Source organism: Rhinopithecus bieti, unplaced genomic scaffold, assembly GCF_001698545.2.
Source record: "Rhinopithecus bieti isolate Rb0 unplaced genomic scaffold, ASM169854v2 scaffold_31823, whole genome shotgun sequence".
Classification (NCBI taxonomy): Eukaryota; Metazoa; Chordata; class Mammalia; order Primates; family Cercopithecidae; genus Rhinopithecus; species Rhinopithecus bieti.
The window spans coordinates 2,306,077-2,324,260 of record NW_016814121.1 but is presented as its reverse complement, the minus strand read 5'-3'; the positions used below and the strand labels follow the sequence as shown (position 1 = coordinate 2,324,260).

General features: G+C 48.7%; 1 protein-coding gene across 1 annotated transcript in view; it reads left to right on the top strand.

The window, feature by feature from the left end:
* Nucleotides 1-3,309: 3,309 nt before the first annotated feature.
* Nucleotides 3,310-18,184, top strand: part of PRRC2B (proline rich coiled-coil 2B) — a 69,911-nt gene continuing 55,036 nt past the window's right edge. Inside the window, exons 1-5 of the mRNA XM_017849905.1 lie at nucleotides 3,310-3,479; nucleotides 5,474-5,651; nucleotides 9,372-9,474; nucleotides 12,236-12,308; nucleotides 17,413-17,556. Of these exons, the coding sequence (XP_017705394.1) occupies nucleotides 3,365-3,479; nucleotides 5,474-5,651; nucleotides 9,372-9,474; nucleotides 12,236-12,308; nucleotides 17,413-17,556 (613 nt within the window). The 5' untranslated portion in view covers nucleotides 3,310-3,364. The remainder of the gene's footprint in view (nucleotides 3,480-5,473; nucleotides 5,652-9,371; nucleotides 9,475-12,235; nucleotides 12,309-17,412; nucleotides 17,557-18,184) is intronic.

Below are 18,184 nucleotides of genomic sequence, written 5' to 3'. Positions count from 1 at the left end.
TCCCCTGCTCATACAGATTGGACTTATGACCACTCATCCCTTGGCATCCATCTTCTTGCATTCTTCATGAGCATTTCCTGATAGGAATTACATGCAGATCTGTCCCTCAGTGACCAGTGGATCTTAGGCATCAGTCAGTACCTGTTCAATGAATGAAAGGATGGTTTGCACACTTGCATATTTGACATGGCACCGGCTCAGTCAGGGTCTTTTGTCTCACTTGTTTTGGCCTCTGTTTGTAATCGATTTTCACTCCTTGTGTTTTATTTGGATCATAATATAGTTTTTGGTTTTTTTTTTTTTTTTTGATGGAGTCTCGCTCTGTTGCTCAGACTGGAGTGCAGTGGCGCGATCTCGGCTCACCACAAGCTCTGCCTCCTGGGTTCACGTCATTCTCCTGCCTCAGCCTCCTGAGTAGCTAGGACTACAGGCACCTGCCACCATGCCTGGCTGATTTTTTGTAATTTTAGTAGAGACGGGGTTTCACCGTGTTAGCCAGGGTGGTCTCGATCTCCCAACCTAGTGATCCGCCTGCCTTGGCCTCCCAAAGTGCTGGGATTATAGGTGTGAGCCACCACACTTGGCCCATAATATAGAGTTTTATCTTTAAAATAATCCTTTAGGGTATAGATTGCTGCCCCGCCACATCGCATGTGTTCCTCCTGGCCTGCATGGTGTCAGAACAAGATGGTGAAATGACAAACCTTGCTTCCGCAGCTACTACCAAGTGCCTTTTACCAGGCAGTAATAAATTGATGAATTGTAGTTGTTGCCGTTGTGTCATTGATTGCGTGTAGGCTTGGTGGTGTTGTCCAGAGTGAGAAGAGTGGATGGTCACTGGTAAAGAAGTTTTCTTTTTTTTTTTTTGGTGGTTTTTGAGACGGAGTCTCGCTCTATGTTGTCACCCAGGCGGAGTGCAGGGCCTGTGATCTTCAGCTTCACTGCAAGCTCGCCCCCGGTTTACGCCACCGCCTCAGTCCCTTCTATAGCTTGGGACTACAGGCGCCCGCCAACCTCGCCTTGTTAGTTTTTTTTTTTTTGTATTTTTTTAGTAGAGATGGGGTTTTGCCGTGTTAGCTTAGGTTGGTCTCGATCTCCTGACCTCGCGATCCGACCCGTCTCGGCCTCCCAAAGTGCTGGGGATTACAGGCTTGAGCCACCAGCGCCTGGGCCTTTTTTTTTTTTTTTTTTGAGACGGAGTCTTGCCCTGTTGCCCAAGCTGGAGTACAATGATGCAATCTCGGCTCGCTACAACCTCCGTCTCCTGGTTTCAAGTGATTCTCCTGCCTCAGCCTCCTGAGTAGCTGGGATTACAGGAGTGTACCACCATGCCCAGCTAATTTTTGTATTTTTAGTAGAAACGGGGTTTCACCATGTTGGTCAGTCTGGTCTTGAACTCCTGACCTCGTGATCTACCCGCCTTGGCCTCCCAGAGTGTTGGGATTACAGGCGTGAGCCACCGTGCCCGGCCTACAAGTTTTGTTTTTTAAGAGATGGGTTCTTGCTCTGTTGCTCAGGCTGGAGTGCAGTGGCCTGATCATAGCTCACTGCAGCCTCAAGCTCCTGGGCTCAAGTGATCCTCCTGCCTCAGCCTCCTAAGTAGCTGCGACTACAGGTGCATGCTAGCATGCCCTGCTAATTATTTTTATTTATTTGAGATGTAGTCTCCCTCCATCACCCAGGCTGGAGTGCAGTGGGGGCAGTCTCAGCTCACTGCAACTTCTGTCTCCTGGCTTCAAGCGATTCTCATGTCTCAGCCTCCTGAGTAGCTGGGATTATAAGCATGCACCACCATGCCCGGCTAATTTTTGTAATTTTAGTGAAGATGGGGTTTCACCATGTTGGCCAGGCTAGACTCGAACTCCAAACCTCAGGTAATCTGCCCACCTCAGCCTCCCAAAGTGTTGGGATTATAGGTGTGAGCCACCATGCCTGGTCTATTTTAATTTTTTTAGACACAGTGTCTTGCTGTGTTGACCAAACTGGTCTCAAACTCCTGGCCTCAAGCAGTCCTCCCACCTCAGCCTTCCTGAGTAGCTGGGGTTACAGACATGAGCCACTGAGCCCATCAAGTGTTTTTGGTTTTTGGTAAGGAAGCTTAGAACCTATTGCCACAGTTGGGTATGGAATAAAAAGCAGTGAAGCTCTTAGTCCTCAGTGCCTGGCACACATGCCCCTGGTGGGCACTAAGTATTTGTTTTTGTTGTGTTTTTTTTAAGACGGGGTCTCGCTTTGTCGCCCAGGCTGGAGTGCAGTGGTGCAGTCTTGACTCACTACAGCCCAGGTTCAAACAATTCTCCTGCTTCATCCTCCTGAGTAGCTGGGATTACAGATACGTGCCACCATGCCTGGCTAATTTTTGTGTTTTCAGTAGAAATGGAGTTTCGCAATGCTGGCCAGGCAGGTCTCGAACTCCCGACCTTAAGTGATCTGCCCGCCTCAGCCTCCAAAAGTGCTGGGATTACAGACATGAGCCACCACGCCCAGCCAGACACTTAGTATTTTGAGTGAGTGAGTGAGTGAACTGATGAGGAGAGCACTAGTAGACTCATGGACACCTGTAGAACATTAGAAAGTGGCAGAGGAAGGTCTTTTCAGGGTTGTCCCTTGTAAGGGGCAAGTACAGATGGCATAGCCCCCATGTGGTCTCTCCCTTGCCAGCCCTGGGGAGTTCTTGCTTTCTGTTTTCCATGCATGTACCTTAGAGAGCCCTTTTGTTGCCTAAGCAGATGTTTTCTCTCTGGGTACCAGTTGTTTATTTTGAAAAGTGCATATACCTGATTATTTCTGAAGGCTAATACTCTGGTTGCCCTCCTTTGATTTGGTTTTGCTTGTCCTTGGGATTAACAGCCATGGCATAAGTGGGTTGTGTACCTCCCCTATTCTGCTAGCCTTATTTTCAGTGTTATACATGGACGTGCTACAAGTACTGAGCATTTATTTTTCCATCTTGAGCTGTCCTTGACTTGGAGAGGGCTCTGTTGAAGTTTACATGTCAGTGTGGTTGGTGTGCAGTAGGCTCCAGCCAATTCAGACAGAGTAAGAGGAATGAACAGCAGGTAGGGGTTGGGGGGTACTCCACAGATCGCCTCGGGGTATCTACAAAATGCCCTGTAAATGTGAATGAACAGCCTGTGAATGGTGAGAGCAGTTTTCTAAGGACAGTCCAAAGCTGTCTTCAGATCTTCAAGGAGATCCATGATTCCTAAAGGATTCACTTTGCTGGATCAGAGGTTCTGCTGGAGTGACACTCTTTTTTTTTTTTTTTTTTTCCTCTCTCTCTCTTTTTTTTCCTTCTCTATTTCAAAGGCAGATCGGGAGCGGTGCCGAGAAAAATTTCCTTACTAGATGACATTTCATCGCAATGTCCGATCGTTTGGGGCAAATTACCAAGGGCAAGGATGGGAAAAGCAAGTACTCGACTCTCAGCCTGTTTGATAAGTATAAAGGAAAATCAGTAGACGCGATTAGATCCTCAGGTAAGGCCCGAGGTTGAAGGCCAGTTCCTCAGACTTTCTGCTAGTGACAAATCCCAGAAACCCAGAGTTCCTCACCTGGTTAGACAGATGTGGTCCGTGCACACCAGGCTTCTGGGCATGCATGTAGAATCACTCTCTACTTCCTGCTTGAGGTGTGATTTTAGAGCCTTGAGCATCCTGACTCTTCCTGTAGTGGAATTTTCTCCATTTATCACCTTATTGAAGCTGGGGAGATTTTTTTTTTCTTTTTTGAGACAGAGTCTCACTGTGTCACCCAGGCTGGAGTGCAGTGGCATGATCTCAACTCATTGCAACTTCCACCTCCCGGACTCAAGCAAGTCTCTTGCCTCAGCCACCTGCGTAGCTGGGATTACAGGCGTGAGCCACCACGCCCAGCTAATTTTTGCATTTTTAGTAGAGACAGGGTTTCCCCATGTTAGCGAGGCTGGTCTCAAGCTCATGACCTCAGGTGATCCACCCGCCTCGGCCTTCCAAAGTGCGGGGATTATAGGTGTGAGCCACTGTGCCTGGCCAAAGCTGTGAATATTTTTATCCTGATGGGTAGAATGGGACTTAATAGGCACTAGTGTTATCCTTTTGTTTTTTTTTTTTTGAGATAGAATTTCACTCTTGTTGGCCAGGCTGGAGTGCAGTGGTGTGATCTCAGCTCAGTGCACCCTCCACCTCCTGGGTTCAAGTGATTCTCCTGCCTCAGCCTCCCGAGTAGCTGGGATTACAGGCATGAGCCACCATGTCTAGCTAATTTTGTATTTTTAATAGAGGTGGGGTTTCTCCACGTTGGTCAGGCTGGTCTTGAACTCCCTGCCTCAGGTGATCCGCCCACCTCGGCCTCCCAACGTGCTGGGATTACAGGCATGAGCCACTGCGCCCAGCCAGTGTTATCCTTAAAGAATTTTTAAAATTTTGTTTTTAAATTTTTATATTTGTTTATTTACTTTATTTATTTATTTTGAGACCGGGTAGCTGGGATTACAGGCATGTGCCACCACGCCTGGCTAATTTTTTTTTTTTTTTTTTTTTTTTTTTTTTTTTGAGACGGAGTCTCCCTTTGTCTCCCAGACTGGAGTGCAGTGGCACGATTGTGGCTCACTGCCAGCTCCACCTCCCGGGTTCACGCCATTCTTCTGCCTCAGCCTCCCGAGTGGCTGGGACTACAGGCGCCCGCCACCACGCCCAGCTAATTTTTTGTATTTTTAGTAGAGACGGGGTTTCACCTTGTTAGCCAGGATGGTCTCGATCTCCTGACCTCATGATGCACCTGCCTCGGCCTCCCAAAGTGCTGAGATTACAGGCGTGAGCCACCGCGCCCGGCCGCTAATTTTTGTATTTTTAGTAGAGAGGGTTTTGTCACATTGCCCAGGCTGGTCTCGAACTCCTGGGCTCAAGCGATCTACCCACCTCAGCCTCCCAAAGTGTTGGAATTACACGCGTGAGCCGCCATGCCTGGTGTGTTATCAGCCTTTTTAGCTTTCATGGTTCCTGATAATTCTGGAACTTGTTGGAAAGGTTCATGTTGATCCTGTTCACACCCCTTGAAGACTTCATGAATGTCGAAGGGTTCCTGTTCAGTCTTGGTTTGGGTCTAGGTAGAGGCTGTCCCTTTAGTCCTGTAATGAGACCAGAGCTGTCTCAACTTGCAGAGAGGTGGTTCCTCTGTGAGCTGGAGGTTCCTGGGCCTGACTTCTCACCCATGTCATAAAGTCCCCAAGCCTCATCCTGCCCACTAGTGAAATGGAAGCCTTTGTACAGGTTTCAGCAGCTCCTTTGTCCCTGTAGTCTTCAGTGCACAGCTTGTAAAGTGACTAAAGTGACACCAAACACTTGTTTGTTCCACTGCTGATCTGCCCTTTGTTTTTTGTTTCGTTAGCTTTGTCATGATCACTTAGAGGTTGAAAGAACAGCTAAATGCATCCGGCCTCTTTCCTTCTGTGACCTTTTTGTGTGGTGTCTGTTCCGTCCCCCTCTCCCTGCAGTTATTCCTAGACATGGCTTACAGAGTCTTGGGAAAGTTGCCGCAGCCCGGCGCATGCCACCGCCTGCAAACCTGCCGAGCTTGAAGTCTGAAAACAAAGGAAACGACCCCAACATCGTGATAGTACCCAAGGACGGGACGGGATGGGCAAACAAGCAGGATCAGCAAGACCCAAAGAGGTAAACGGAGGAGGTGGGTGGTGAGTGGGAGCTGGCACTCCAGGGGTGGTCCAGTATCCTTCCCTTTGGCAGACTAATCCCAGCCCTTTGACCACTGCAGCACTAGTCTTGCCGTGGCAGAGCTGGAAAACTGGGAGATGCAAATGAAGCCGCTTCCTCTCGGGCCCTGGTGCTTCGTGTGTTTCTTGTTCCCTGCCTTCATTTTTTCTGGCTTTTAGAGCCGATGGAGCAGCACATCTGTGGACAACCTTGTCCCCGGTGACCAGTTTCCCCCTGTGCCTTATTAGGAAAGGCCTCATCACCCCAGAGGAGCTTATGTAATGACTCAGAGCCAATTCCTGTAAGAAACACTGTGGACAGAGCTGGGGCTTGAGGACTTCATTGCTGGTGGTGGGTGTCTCTGTGAGCTGAACTCGGCAGAGAATCATGCAGCCTCCCTAATCGTGGGCCCAGCAGCTTCCCAGACAGAGGAGACTTCTGCTGTTGCTCTAAACAGACCCAGTCATCAGAGCAGTGCAGGACTTCCAGAAGCCCTAGGGGGCCGAGGGCGGCATGGTGCTGTCATCAGAGAAACAGCCCCTGTGTGGTGGGCTGAAAACAGGGCCTGGCTGCCTGGGGCCCACTTGGATGGCTGTACCTTTGTCTCCTACTGCAAGTCCTCTCTGAGTGTGCAGCCAGTGCTAAGACAATTCAGGGAAGGGGATGTGTTCAGGGAAGGACAGGGCCTTGTTGAGGATGGCAGGCAGAAACCTGCTGCTGGGGTTTGCCTGTTAAGGAATGTGAACAAAGCTGTCTGGTGGCAGCGCCCTCCTGGCCTGCATCTCTGGTGGCCTCCGTGCTGACGTAGGAAACCAGACGGCAAAAGGGACCCAGATCTCAGCCTGCCGACCCCCGCATCCTTTTCTTTCAAGTCTGTGCTGGAAATGACCATGGCAGCTTTTGTAAAATTGTTGCCTGTAGTTACTTCAGACAAGATGTAGAGAGTGAGCTAGTTATTCAGCTAGATGATTATAAAGTAGTAATCACAATAGAGCCTTAGAAGTTATTTTTAAAATGTTTCTAACAGTTTGCTTAGGGATGGTATTGATGGGCGGTATAGCATAACTTTTGAAATCTGCCAGCCCTATGTGGTTTCCAGCTAGACCACTTACTAGCTTGATGGAACCTGGAGAATTGTTTGACTTCTGAGCCTCAGTGTCTCCCCTTGAAGTAGGAATGATACCTGGCTCTGCTGATAGTTACAAGGTATCCATGAGGCATTGATGGGCTAGCACAGATCAAGTGCTTAGCCCAAACCTGGCACAGAGGAGGGGCAGATACTGGCTGCTGTCATCATTCCATTCAAATGGTACTCATTCCATTTACACCATGAGCTCTGGAACAAAATGAATATTGCACATTTTAATGGAAGGACTGAAATGCCTCTGCACCACCAAAAGTTCTAGAGAGGACAGAGCATTACTCCCTCCTGTTGTCCAGCCTTTACTCTGCCTTGGCGGCTCCGGTGAGGGCTAGTTGTGTTGGAGCATGTCTACCAGGGAAGAGGTGAGGACGGAGTGTTGGTGAAGGCACAGATCCCGGTGTGGTTCTCTGCTGCCCCGGGCCACATCCTCCCACCAAGGTATCAGGTGGCAAGTGGGCCCACAACGTGGGGACTCAGTCCTTAGTTTTGGAGAACACAAAAGTGCGACTTCCTGGAAGCTTCTCTGTTAGGTAGAAGGAGATGTGAGAACCTAATCAGTACCTTCTGTTTGTAATAATCACGAATGTTGAGTTGCCTGGGTCAGGTGAATCTTGGAAGACGGTGTCTGTATAGAGTTTGGCTTCCATTTACAGATAAGCCACTTGTATTGGAGGAGTTCCCACCAGGAGGGTGGCTGCCCTCCTTGAATCTTGTTGAGTGGAAAGTTGCCTACAGTGACTGGAGGGCTGAGTTAGAGCAGAAACCTTCATTCGGCCATTTTTTGTTGATTTCATCACTTCACCTGTGGAGTGTAAATTCACTGACACAGCCTTTTTTGGAGGGCAGCCTGGCAATCGTTTAAACTTCAAAACATCTTTTGATCCAGCATTTCCATTTCTAAGGTCGTATGCCATGGAATTACTTACAGAAAAGGGTGCAAAATATATTTTTAAAAATTCTTGACTGGGTGCGGTGGCTCACACCTGTAATCCCAGCACTTTGGGAGGCCGAGGAGGGCGGATCACCTGAGGCCAGGAGTTCGAGACCAGCCTGACCAACATGGCAAAACCCGTCTCTACTAAAAATACAAAAATTAGCCGGGCATGGTGGTGCATGCCTGTAATCCCAGCTACTCGGGAGGATGAGGCAGGAGAATCGCTTGAACCCGGGAGGCAGAGGTTGCTGTGAGTGGAGATCGTGCCATTGCACCTTAGCCTGAGTGACAGAGCGAGACTCCATCTCAAAAAAAAGAAAAAAAAATTCTTATTATAGGCCGGGTGCGGTGGCTCACGCCTGTAATCCCAGCACTTTGGGAGGCCGAACTGAGCGGATCACATGAGGTCAGGAGTTCGAGACTGGACTGGCCAACGTGGCGAAACCCCGTCTCTACTAAAAATACAGAAATTAGCCAGGCATGGTGGTGCATAACTGTAATCCCAGCTACTCGGGAGGCTGATGCAGGAGAATCGCTTGAACCTGGGAGACGGAGGTTGCAGTGAGCTGAGATCATGCCACTGTACTCCAGCCTGGGCGGCAGAATGAGACTCCGTCTAAAAAAAAAAATTCTTATTGCAGTTGTATCTGTAAGGGGGAAAAAAACCCATTTGAATGATTGGTTAAATTATGACCTGTCTAGTTGTATTATGTGGTCATTAAAAACAAAAGGAAGATCCATTTCTATGGTGATGAAAAGATGTTCAGATGCATGAAGTAGAAAAAGTCATAGAGCTTTATGTATGGGGTCACTCCACTTCTGTTGGAAAAATACTATCTTCCTGCAGTGTAAAACTCTGCTGGTTAAAAACAAAACGATATTAACAGATATAGAAAAGTCTGCTTGGAGTTTCTTTCTGGATGATGAGATCATGATGTTCTGTGTTACCTACTTTTATTTATAAGTTTATTTTTACTATGAGCATGTATTTCTTTTATAAGCTCAGAGAGGGTTAAAAAGTCACCCCTCTGAGTAGGTATGGGCTCTGGGTCTGGAATAAGGGGCACAAGCCTTTCATTCCAGTGATTCAGTTTCCCTGTTGGCGAATCCTTCACTTTCATTGTTTACAGTGAGCTTTTAGTTTTTGCAGACAGAAGGCTCTACAAGAAGGCAGAAAAGTTTCATTTTTAAAAAAGGAAAGGCCAGGCAAGGTGGCTCACACCTGTAGTTCCAGCTACTTGGAAGGCTGAGGTGAGAGGATTGCTTGAGGCTGGGAAGCGGAGGTTGCATTGAGCCAAGTTTACCCCACTACACTCTAGCCTGGGTGATAACATGAGACCCCCTGTCTCGAAAAAAAAAGAAAAAGAAAGAGGCAGAGGACTGTCTTGTGCTAATTTTAAATGCCAGTGACTAGAACTAAAGCATGGTTTGTTTTCTCATTAGTTTTGCCAGCATAAAAATCTGCTGGGAAAAGTCGTATTTTTGTTGGCCAGAGGAGGTCTGCTTCCTGTGAGCAGCTGAACAGCTGTGGCTCCTGAGAACGCAGAGACCTGGCCAGCGCACTCTATGCGGTGCCTGACCCCACTGCCCTGCCTTTGTCTAGTTCCAGTGCGACGGCCTCTCAGCCGCCGGAGTCGCTGCCGCAGCCGGGTTCGCAGAAATCTGTCTCCAGTTTGCAGAAACCGACACAGTCAATCAGTCAGGAGGTAGGTGCTGGGACTCCATCCCAATTGTTTCCTGGGCATGGTAGCCCCTAAATGTCCTTGTTGCTGGGGGCTGGGAGGAGTTGCTACTGAGAAGTGTGGTTGTGCATGGCCTGTCTATTCCAGAGGCACACCCAATGAGTGACTTTAGAAAACCAGCATGAGAAACTGTCGTGGTCACTGGTGAAGAAATTTAATCTGCAACTTTTGGAAAAAGACCTCAGATATGGTGCCTGTTGACTTACCTTGAGGCATAGTCACTCAGGCTGGACTGCAGACTAGTTCAGGGTGAAGCTCCATGGACGCGTCACGTGATCTCCATGGAAGCTTGGGTCACAAGAAGACAAAAAGTGGCAGGTCACAGAAAGGTTCACTGGCCGGGTGAGTTCGAAAAACAAAATGAAGCGAGCTCCTTTACTGCAGTACTTTTCAGTGCCTTTCATGTGCTAATACCTACTGTGGCTCTCTAAGAAGAGGATATAATGGGCAGCAGTCCCTAAATTTATTTGTCCCAGGAAACATTTCTTCACCGAATGTCTCTCGGGACTAATATCTCTTAGAATACGCTTTGGGAAATACGAAGCTACAATCCTTTAATTGTTGATACATTTTAAATGTTTCTCTAAGCAGAAAGTAATGTTTTCACCAAGCAAGAGCTCATAACACACTCAGTCCATCAGAGTCTCGCTACGGGTTTCTAGAGATTGGCAGGAGGATATACTTAGCCGGAGCTGGAAATCTGGATGAGAAGTCTGAATTTCTTAGAAGATGAAAAGAAATGTGGACATAGATACCTCATATTCACCAGCTCTCTTGGCAGCGGGAATGAACATATTTTGGTTTTGCTTTGCTGCATGGGCAATATGAGGTCTCAAATGTCATCCCCTCTCTGCTGTAACCATACTCAGGAAAGTCTGTGGCTTTGCCAGGACACCCTCTCCCTACCTAACACTGAACTGTGCTTTTAAAATTAAAGACAAAGAAGAAAAGAGGGGTCTGTTATCGTGCAAGACGCCCTTTTCATTGGCCTAAATCTACTGGGACCTTAGGCTAGTCAGAGTATTTAGAGTTGAGTTCCTTTCTGTTTTGCAGAATTTGAAAGAGAAGGAGTGAGCTGATAGAGCTCAGAGATCAGATTTGCCTCTGAAACCTGTTGAAGATGTATGTGCCCAGACCCCCACCACTGGGGGGGACTGTGGGTGAGGTCCTGGGCATCTGTTTGAATGAATTGCTGAAGGGGCAGCTCTATGCCAAATAAGGGGAACCCATTCTGGCCCTGGCACAGGGGTCACCATATCCGGTGCTCAGTGCTGCTTTGCTGCTACCTGGTGTCTCTCACATGTGAAGCGTAGGTAAGAAGAGGCACCCGGTGTTGGGCGAGTTTTAGAACATCTCCACGGAGGGATCACAGCAGCTCTGCTCTTGGGATGTAGTTTGCCAGCAGTCTCAGTAACACCTTCTTGGTCCTATGTGTGCTCTTTCTAGTTTAATGCCAGGGGAGTCATCCCTGTGACTGCAGAGGGGAGGGGAGTGGGGGGATGGGATTGCATTAGCATATTAAAGGCCCTCAGTGGAGACCTTATGTGGAGGGGAGCCCCTGTGCCCCCTGCTTGCTGCTGGATCTGAAGGCCTCTAGCCCAGCTGTGGGATGTATCTGGCCCCAGCTGCACTGCTTCCATTGTGCCACTGACCCCACCCTTCTGTAGTCCATGGCGGGGAAACTGTATAGGCGCCCCCGGCCACCAGTGTAAAAGCATTCAGGGCACCTCTGTGATGAGTAAATGGATTGCTGTACCCGGTCAGCTCTGCATCACAGACAAGAGAGACAGTTGTTTGCCTTGTGAGTGGATGGTGCTGGCTGAGGTGGGTGGGAGAGGGTAGTGATTTAATATAGCATTTCATCTAGTAAGTGGGGAAACTTCACAAAGCAGCAGCTTGTTTTGTGTATTTTTACCTTCAGTTAGAAGAAGGAGGCTGTAAGTTGAATGTTAGTTGAATGGAAAAGACGGGGTGAGCTTAGTGGTTAGAGACTCGAAAGGGCACTGGACATAGGCAGGCTGGAGACTGGTCCTGGTTCTGCTGTTCTGCATCTGACTCAGTCACTTTTCTCTGAGCCTCAGTGGTGAATGTGACTAGAGCCTCCCCAGGGTGTGGTGAGCATTTGGTCAGGCTGGGTGTGTCTCGCATAATGCTCACCCTGACGACTTTTCAGCAGAGGTGACCTGGTATGGTTCTCAGGAGGGGAGCTGTGCCTTGTAGAGTCACAGTCACTACAGAAGGTGCTGCAGCTGGCCCACCCAGCTCAAGATCTGGCACGTTGGCCTTCCCGTGTTCGTGTTCCTCGTTAGCAGCGGTGCAGTTTTAAAAACACGTGCCGGAACTGGGCCTTAGTCTTTGTCTCTGGAGCAAAATAAAGTAGCTCTATGTGGACATGGGAGGTTCCAGAGCACCGCATAGAGGGAGACAGGTTTGGGTCCTGGCTTTGCTGTGTCACTATCTATGTGACTTGAAGCTGATCACTCCCCAAATCCTGCTTCTTGTCTGCAGAGTGGGCCTGGCATTTTCTGGTCCCTGGGACTGCTGTGTGGAGTGTGCATTGCAGGGGTCGTTCAGGGCTTCGCTGCTGCTCAGAAAGTGGTGGTGGATGGATCCGTATAGGGTTCAAATCTAAGGGGCTGGCCTCTCAGCACCTTGTTGTAATGGGCTGTTACTGTACAGTGGAATAAGGGAGCTGGCCCTCTTCTGATTCTCTTCCTTCTTTCAGAATACAAATTCAGTGCCAGGTGGACCAAAGTCATGGGCACAGCTGAATGGAAAGCCAGTAGGACACGAAGGTGGTAAGTGCGCACGTGTGTGTGTGTGTGTGTTTGGGGACAGTGGGGAGGGGGAGGTAAATGCCTTTTCCAGAATGTCTGGTTGGGTCTAGGCACCCAGAAGCTTTGAGGACTCTTTTCCGCAAAGAGGTACTGTTCTGTGGAGCCCTTGCCTGTGCACAGCAGGGCACTGACTCTGCAGAGGGGCCAGCTCTTTGGTTTCTTTGGATGAGTGCTCTTGCTGAGACAGGAGTGCTGACTGGGCTGTGCTGCTGGTGGGCTCCTGTGTGCTCCGCGGTCGCGGCGTTGCCAACACCACCCGCTTCCTCTCTCCTGGGACCGCAGGAGGGAGGTGTCACGTGGTGTGGCTTGGGTTGATGAAGAAGCTGGCCGTGGGGTTGGAGTGGCCCGCCTGGAGGATGTTCTCTCCAAGCACTCCGAGGGTTACGTGGTGTTAACAGAAGTGCTGCGCCAAACACACTGGAAGCGGAACCCACTGTGCTGCTTCCGTGGAGCAGCTCAGGAGAAAGATGAGGGCGATGGACCCAAGGAAACAGTGTTCAGAGTTTTAAAAAATAAATGCATGGGAATTACACATTCACATGGCCTCCGAGGCAGGCCCAGGATAGTGGGCTAAAGCAGTTTGGTGAGTTCTGTGCATCCAGGCTGCCCTCCAGCCCCCACAGTCCTTGGAGAATGTGGGTCAGCAGATGTTCTTGAGAAAACGAGAAGATCTGGATTTTCCACAAAATTCTTCTAATTTTTGATGATGGTCTAATTTTTTCAGACCAAACTAGGCAGCAGCTCTGAGTGGGAAGGAAAGTGGTCATGGTATGGGCAGACGATTCAAAGGAATATACTGGGGAAGGCCCACAATTCACTTTCTCCTGTAAAGCAGCACTGACTGCCCTTTTTTACCCTTTGCCCCCATCCTGGTATCACCTTCTGCCTCCTGCGCTACCCCTGCCATCCAAGGCTTCACCAGACTTGGTCTTTAGTAGCCTGTATTAGAAAACCAGCTGCACATCCTTCATTCCTTGAACCTCACCCCCAGCCTGCCATGCCTAGGAGGTCCTGCCCCTTATGGGTTGAAATTCCTGTGCTCAAAGGCTCTTCCCTCAGTCTCCAATGGGAAATGACCGATCAGTCAATGTGCCAATTAGATTTCAATGCCCCAGCCTCTCCCAAGGGGCTGAGGGTACAGATCAAGTGCCAGCAGGAGTGCGGTGGTGCGATTATAGCCATTGCAGCCTCGATCTCCCGGGCTCAAGCAATCCTCCCACCTCAGCTTCCTGAGTAGCTGGGACCACAGGTATTTACCACCACACCTGGCTGATTTTTTTTTTTTTTTTTTTCCATTTTGAGTAAAGACAAGATCTCACTATGTCGTCCAGGCTGGTCTTGAACTCCTAGGCTCAAGTGATCCTCCCACTTCAGCCTCCCGAGTAGCCGGGGGTGGGACCACAGGCACATGCACCACCACGCCTGGCTTATTGATTGATTGAGTGATTGATTGATTGATTGATTGAGATGAGATCTCACTATGTTGCTCAGGCTGCTCTCCAACTCCTGGGCTCAAGTGATCCTCCTACCTTGGCCTCCCAGAGTTTTGGGATTACAGACGTAAGCCACCGTGCCTGGCCTCAAAAGGGTCTTTGAAGATGCTTTATGAAGAACATTCACTGGCCTTGTAACTGGTTCTTTGGCTTTCCATATTTTATATTTCTGTAAGGTAGAATTTTTTGTTTGTTTTGGTTTTTTTTTTTTTGAGACAGTCTTGCTTTGTCACGCAGGCTGGAGTGCAGTGGCATGATAGCTCACTGCAAACTCTGTAAGGTTAGAATTTTTAAAAGTAGATAGAATATATTAATTTTATTTAAAATAACTACAAAAATTAAAAGAAAAACCCCTGTATAAATTGGCCCAACTCCTATGGAAGCCAGTTTGGCACTGCCTGGCAAAATAACAACACATAATACCCTTTGACCTAGCAAGTGCACCCTGAGGAAATTACTCTACAAATTATACTTGCCCATGTGTGAAATGACCTGTGTACAAGACTATTCACTGCAGCATTCTAATAGCAAGAGATTGCAAACAGTCCCTTGAAATGCCTGTAAAATTATGGTACTTTAATGAAATGTGATTTGGCTATAAAGAAAAAAAGCAGTTTTCTATTGATTTGGCAAGATCTCCAGGTGAAGAAAAGTACAGAATGGTATGTATAGTATCTTACCATTTGTGTAAAAAATGGGGGTGAGGGCTGGATGTGGTGACTCACACCGGTAATCCCAGCACTTTGGGAGGCTGAGGCAAAGGGATTGCTTGAGTCCAGTAGTTTGAGACCAGCCCGGACAACATGGCAAAACCCTGTCTCTATAAGAAACACAAAAAATCAGCCAAGTGTGGTGGCAGACACCTGTAGTCCCAGCTACTTGGGAGGCCAAGGTGAGAGGATTGGTTGAGCCCAGGAGTTTAAGTCTAGCCTGAAAAGCATAGCAAGACCCTATCTCTACTCAAAATTTAAAAAAAGAAAGAAAATAATTGCAGGCAGAAACCTGCCAGCTCACAGAATTGACACACTGGGCAGGGTGGGGGCCAAGTGTAAAAGTCAGTTTTGGTTCCCCATCTTGTGCTAGAGTCACGCATCTATGACACTCTCAGGAGTGTGGGGATTGGAGGGTGTTGTCCACAAGTGTTTTCATGACTCTTTGGAATTCAAAAGGGCTTTTCCTGAATTGATAGACTAAATTGATAAGTCACCTAAAACAGACCCAGGAGACCTGATTGCATATTTGGGCAGAGGTCAGAGACTCAGACACCAGCTGCTACCCCACCAGTGGCTCAGCCTGTGACCTTGGAAGAAGCCCTCCGACTTTCCTGCCTCAGTTTCTTATGGTGGGGAACAGATGGCAGGTAAACATCATAAAGCATTGAGACCTTATGAATACTGGTATTTTGCTGTGAGACTTTTTTCCTACCCTTTATCCTTATTAAGATTAATTCATGCTTACAATAATATCTTCATGATTCTTGAAGCAGAAGAAGGAGATGGAACAGCAATATTGGACAGATGCTGGTTATTTTCCTAATTTCAAATCTACCATATTTTGTTTTTTTTTTTTTTTTTTTTTGAGGCAGGGTTTCGTTCTGTTGCCCATGGGGGCTGGAGTGCAGTAGCGCAATTTTGGCTCACTATAGCCTCAGTCTCCTGGGCTCAAGCAGTCCGCCCACCTCAGCCTCCCAAGTAGCTGGGACTCCAGGCACACACCACCATGCCTGGCTAATTTTTGTGATTTTTGTAGTGATGGGATTTCATCTTGTTGTCTAGGCTGGTCATTCTGTATTTTAAAATGAGAGTTTTATTTGATTCTTGCCAGTGACCTTCTACCATAATGAAGCGACTGAGTCAGAGCCCCCTTCACAGAGCCCCAGAGCTGCTTCATGACACTTGGAGGCCATCTCTGGCTGACCATTGGTGAATGGTGTCCAGTCTCACCCTGTCAAGTTTATTTGAGCAAATTGCTGCCACATGCCTGTGTGGTGATCCAGCCGCGCCTTGCCGGCACCGTCAGCTTTAGTGAACAGGTCCATGGATCAGTGGTGCTAAGAATAATTTAAACTGCTTAGGGGAAGACTGGGGTTTAGCTGCATAGGGAACAAGGCATTCCACAGGGGGCCATTTGTTGTGTGGTGTCGCCCCTGTTCCTAGATTTCTCCTGTCTGGAGTGTGCTGTGTATTCCAGATCAGAAGACATGTGCCATTTTTAATCTGTTCATCTGAAAATGGTGGCAGAACCTCTGCTAAGTTCTGTGTGTAAGGGAACAACATTAGGAAAGTCTTCTTCTCTAAAGCAGGTTGTAATGTCAAGGAATGAATGAAAGAATGAAGAAATAAACTGTTCCCAGGATTATAAGAGTGGAATGTTTGGCCTTGCAGGGCTCAAGGAACTTAGTAGAAAATGCAGAAGGACAGGTGAATGAGGAGGTCCTCGTGTGTACATCTAATTTCCACCTGATGTTATCAGCAGCTTTTATGTTACGTTACGTTACGTTACGTTACGTTACGTTACGTTACGTTACGTTACGTTACGTTGCTTCTTTGAGACGGAGTCTCAGTCTGTTGCCCAGGCTGGAGTGCAGTGGCTCACTGCAAGCTCCATCTCCTGGGTTCACAGCGTTCTCCTGCCTCAGCCTCCCAAGTAGCTGGGACTACAGGCGCCCGCCACCATGCCTAGCTCATTTTTTTTTTTATTTTTAGTAGAGACGGAGTTTCACCATGTTAGCCAGGATGGTCTCAATCTCTTGACCTCATGATCCTCCTGCCTCGGCCTCCCAAAGTGCTGGGATTACAGGCGTGAGCCACCGCGCCCGGCCTGTTTTATTATTTTTAGAGAGAGGGTCTCACTTTGTCACCTAGGCTGGAGTGCGGTGGCGCGATCTTGGCTTACTGCAACCTCCACCTCCCGGGCTCAAGCGATCCTCCTACCTCAGCCTCCTGAGTAGTTGGGACTACAGGCGCCTGCTACCAAGCTAATTTTTTGTAATTTTTAGTAGAGACAGGGTTTTGCCATGTTGCCCAGGCTGGTCTTGAACTCCTGAGCTCAAGTGATCCACCCGCCTCGGCCTCCCAAAGTGCTAGGATTACAGGTGTGAGCCACTGTATCTGGCAAAAGCAGCATCTTAATCCTTTTGGGGTCGCCTGGGGCAGGGATGGCAGCATTCTCTGTAGGTGTTGCCTCCACAGGAAAGCAGTTGCCTTCTTGGCCTCCCCTGGGCTGATTTTATAGGAGGCGGTGCTTGTCTGTGGCCCCAGGCAGTCTGCAGAACCTTCCCTGCTGGGGCAGGCTGTGGCCTGGAGTTGCTGTGATATCTTACCCCATTCCCTTTGTAAGCAGGCACTGGTCCCTGCAGGTCAGCTGGGAAGGGGCCTCATGATGTCAGCAGCAGCCTCCCTTGCCACCCTCAGCGCCCCCCGGTGGCATCTGCCAGCACAGAGCACCCTTGTGACAAGGCTCCCTTAGAAAGCCCACTTGCAGGCAACATGTCTTTCAAGGTGTGGAGCTGGGAAGCAGACGACTGATGACTCCATCTCACTTCCTCCATGTCTACCCCGTCTTCTTGACAGGTTTAAGGGGCTCAAGCCGACTGTTATCCTTCTCTCCCGAGGAATTTCCGACGCTGAAAGCAGCTGGAGGGCAGGACAAGGCTGGCAAAGAAAAGGGCGTCTTAGATCTGTCGTATGGGCCAGGACCAAGCCTCCGCCCTCAGAGTAAGTGACCGCAGCCTCTGGGCACTCGATGGAGTCACAGAACTTCCTCCCCTCATCTCTCTGTGCTCCTAGAAGGGTGCTGATGTCACTGGGGTCTCCAGTTCGAGCTGGAAATGTGGCTCTTTGGCTCGTACCCGATCTGTGCGTCCATTGGACTTGCTGCCTAGGCCATTGGGCATTGTGCCTTTTTTGTCTCTTGGGTTGGGCCAGGCCTGTCCCCTCCCCCTCTGTCATCCAGTTGTTAGTTTTGCTGTGCCTGGTAACTGTGGTAAGGACGGACAAAGGACCAATTAACTCAGGTCCCCAGTTCAGGAGCTTGTTTTCTAAAGCTCCCAATCCTAGCTGCGTCTAGTCAGAATCACTGGGGAGCTGGTGAAGGAGTCTGATTTCCAGTCCTCCCCTCCCCCAGCCCAGTTAGGACCTGTAGTTTTAACCCATTCCTCTGGGGATTGTGACTTAAATCAGCCGGCACTGTTCTCTACTGCTCCCTCATCTTAGGTCGGCCAGGGAAGGGGCCAGATTGTGTAGCACTTCTTTTTTTTATTTTTTATTTTTTATTTTATTTATTTTATTTTTTATTTTTTATTTTTTTGAGACGGAGTCTCGCTCTGTCACCCAGGCTGGAGTG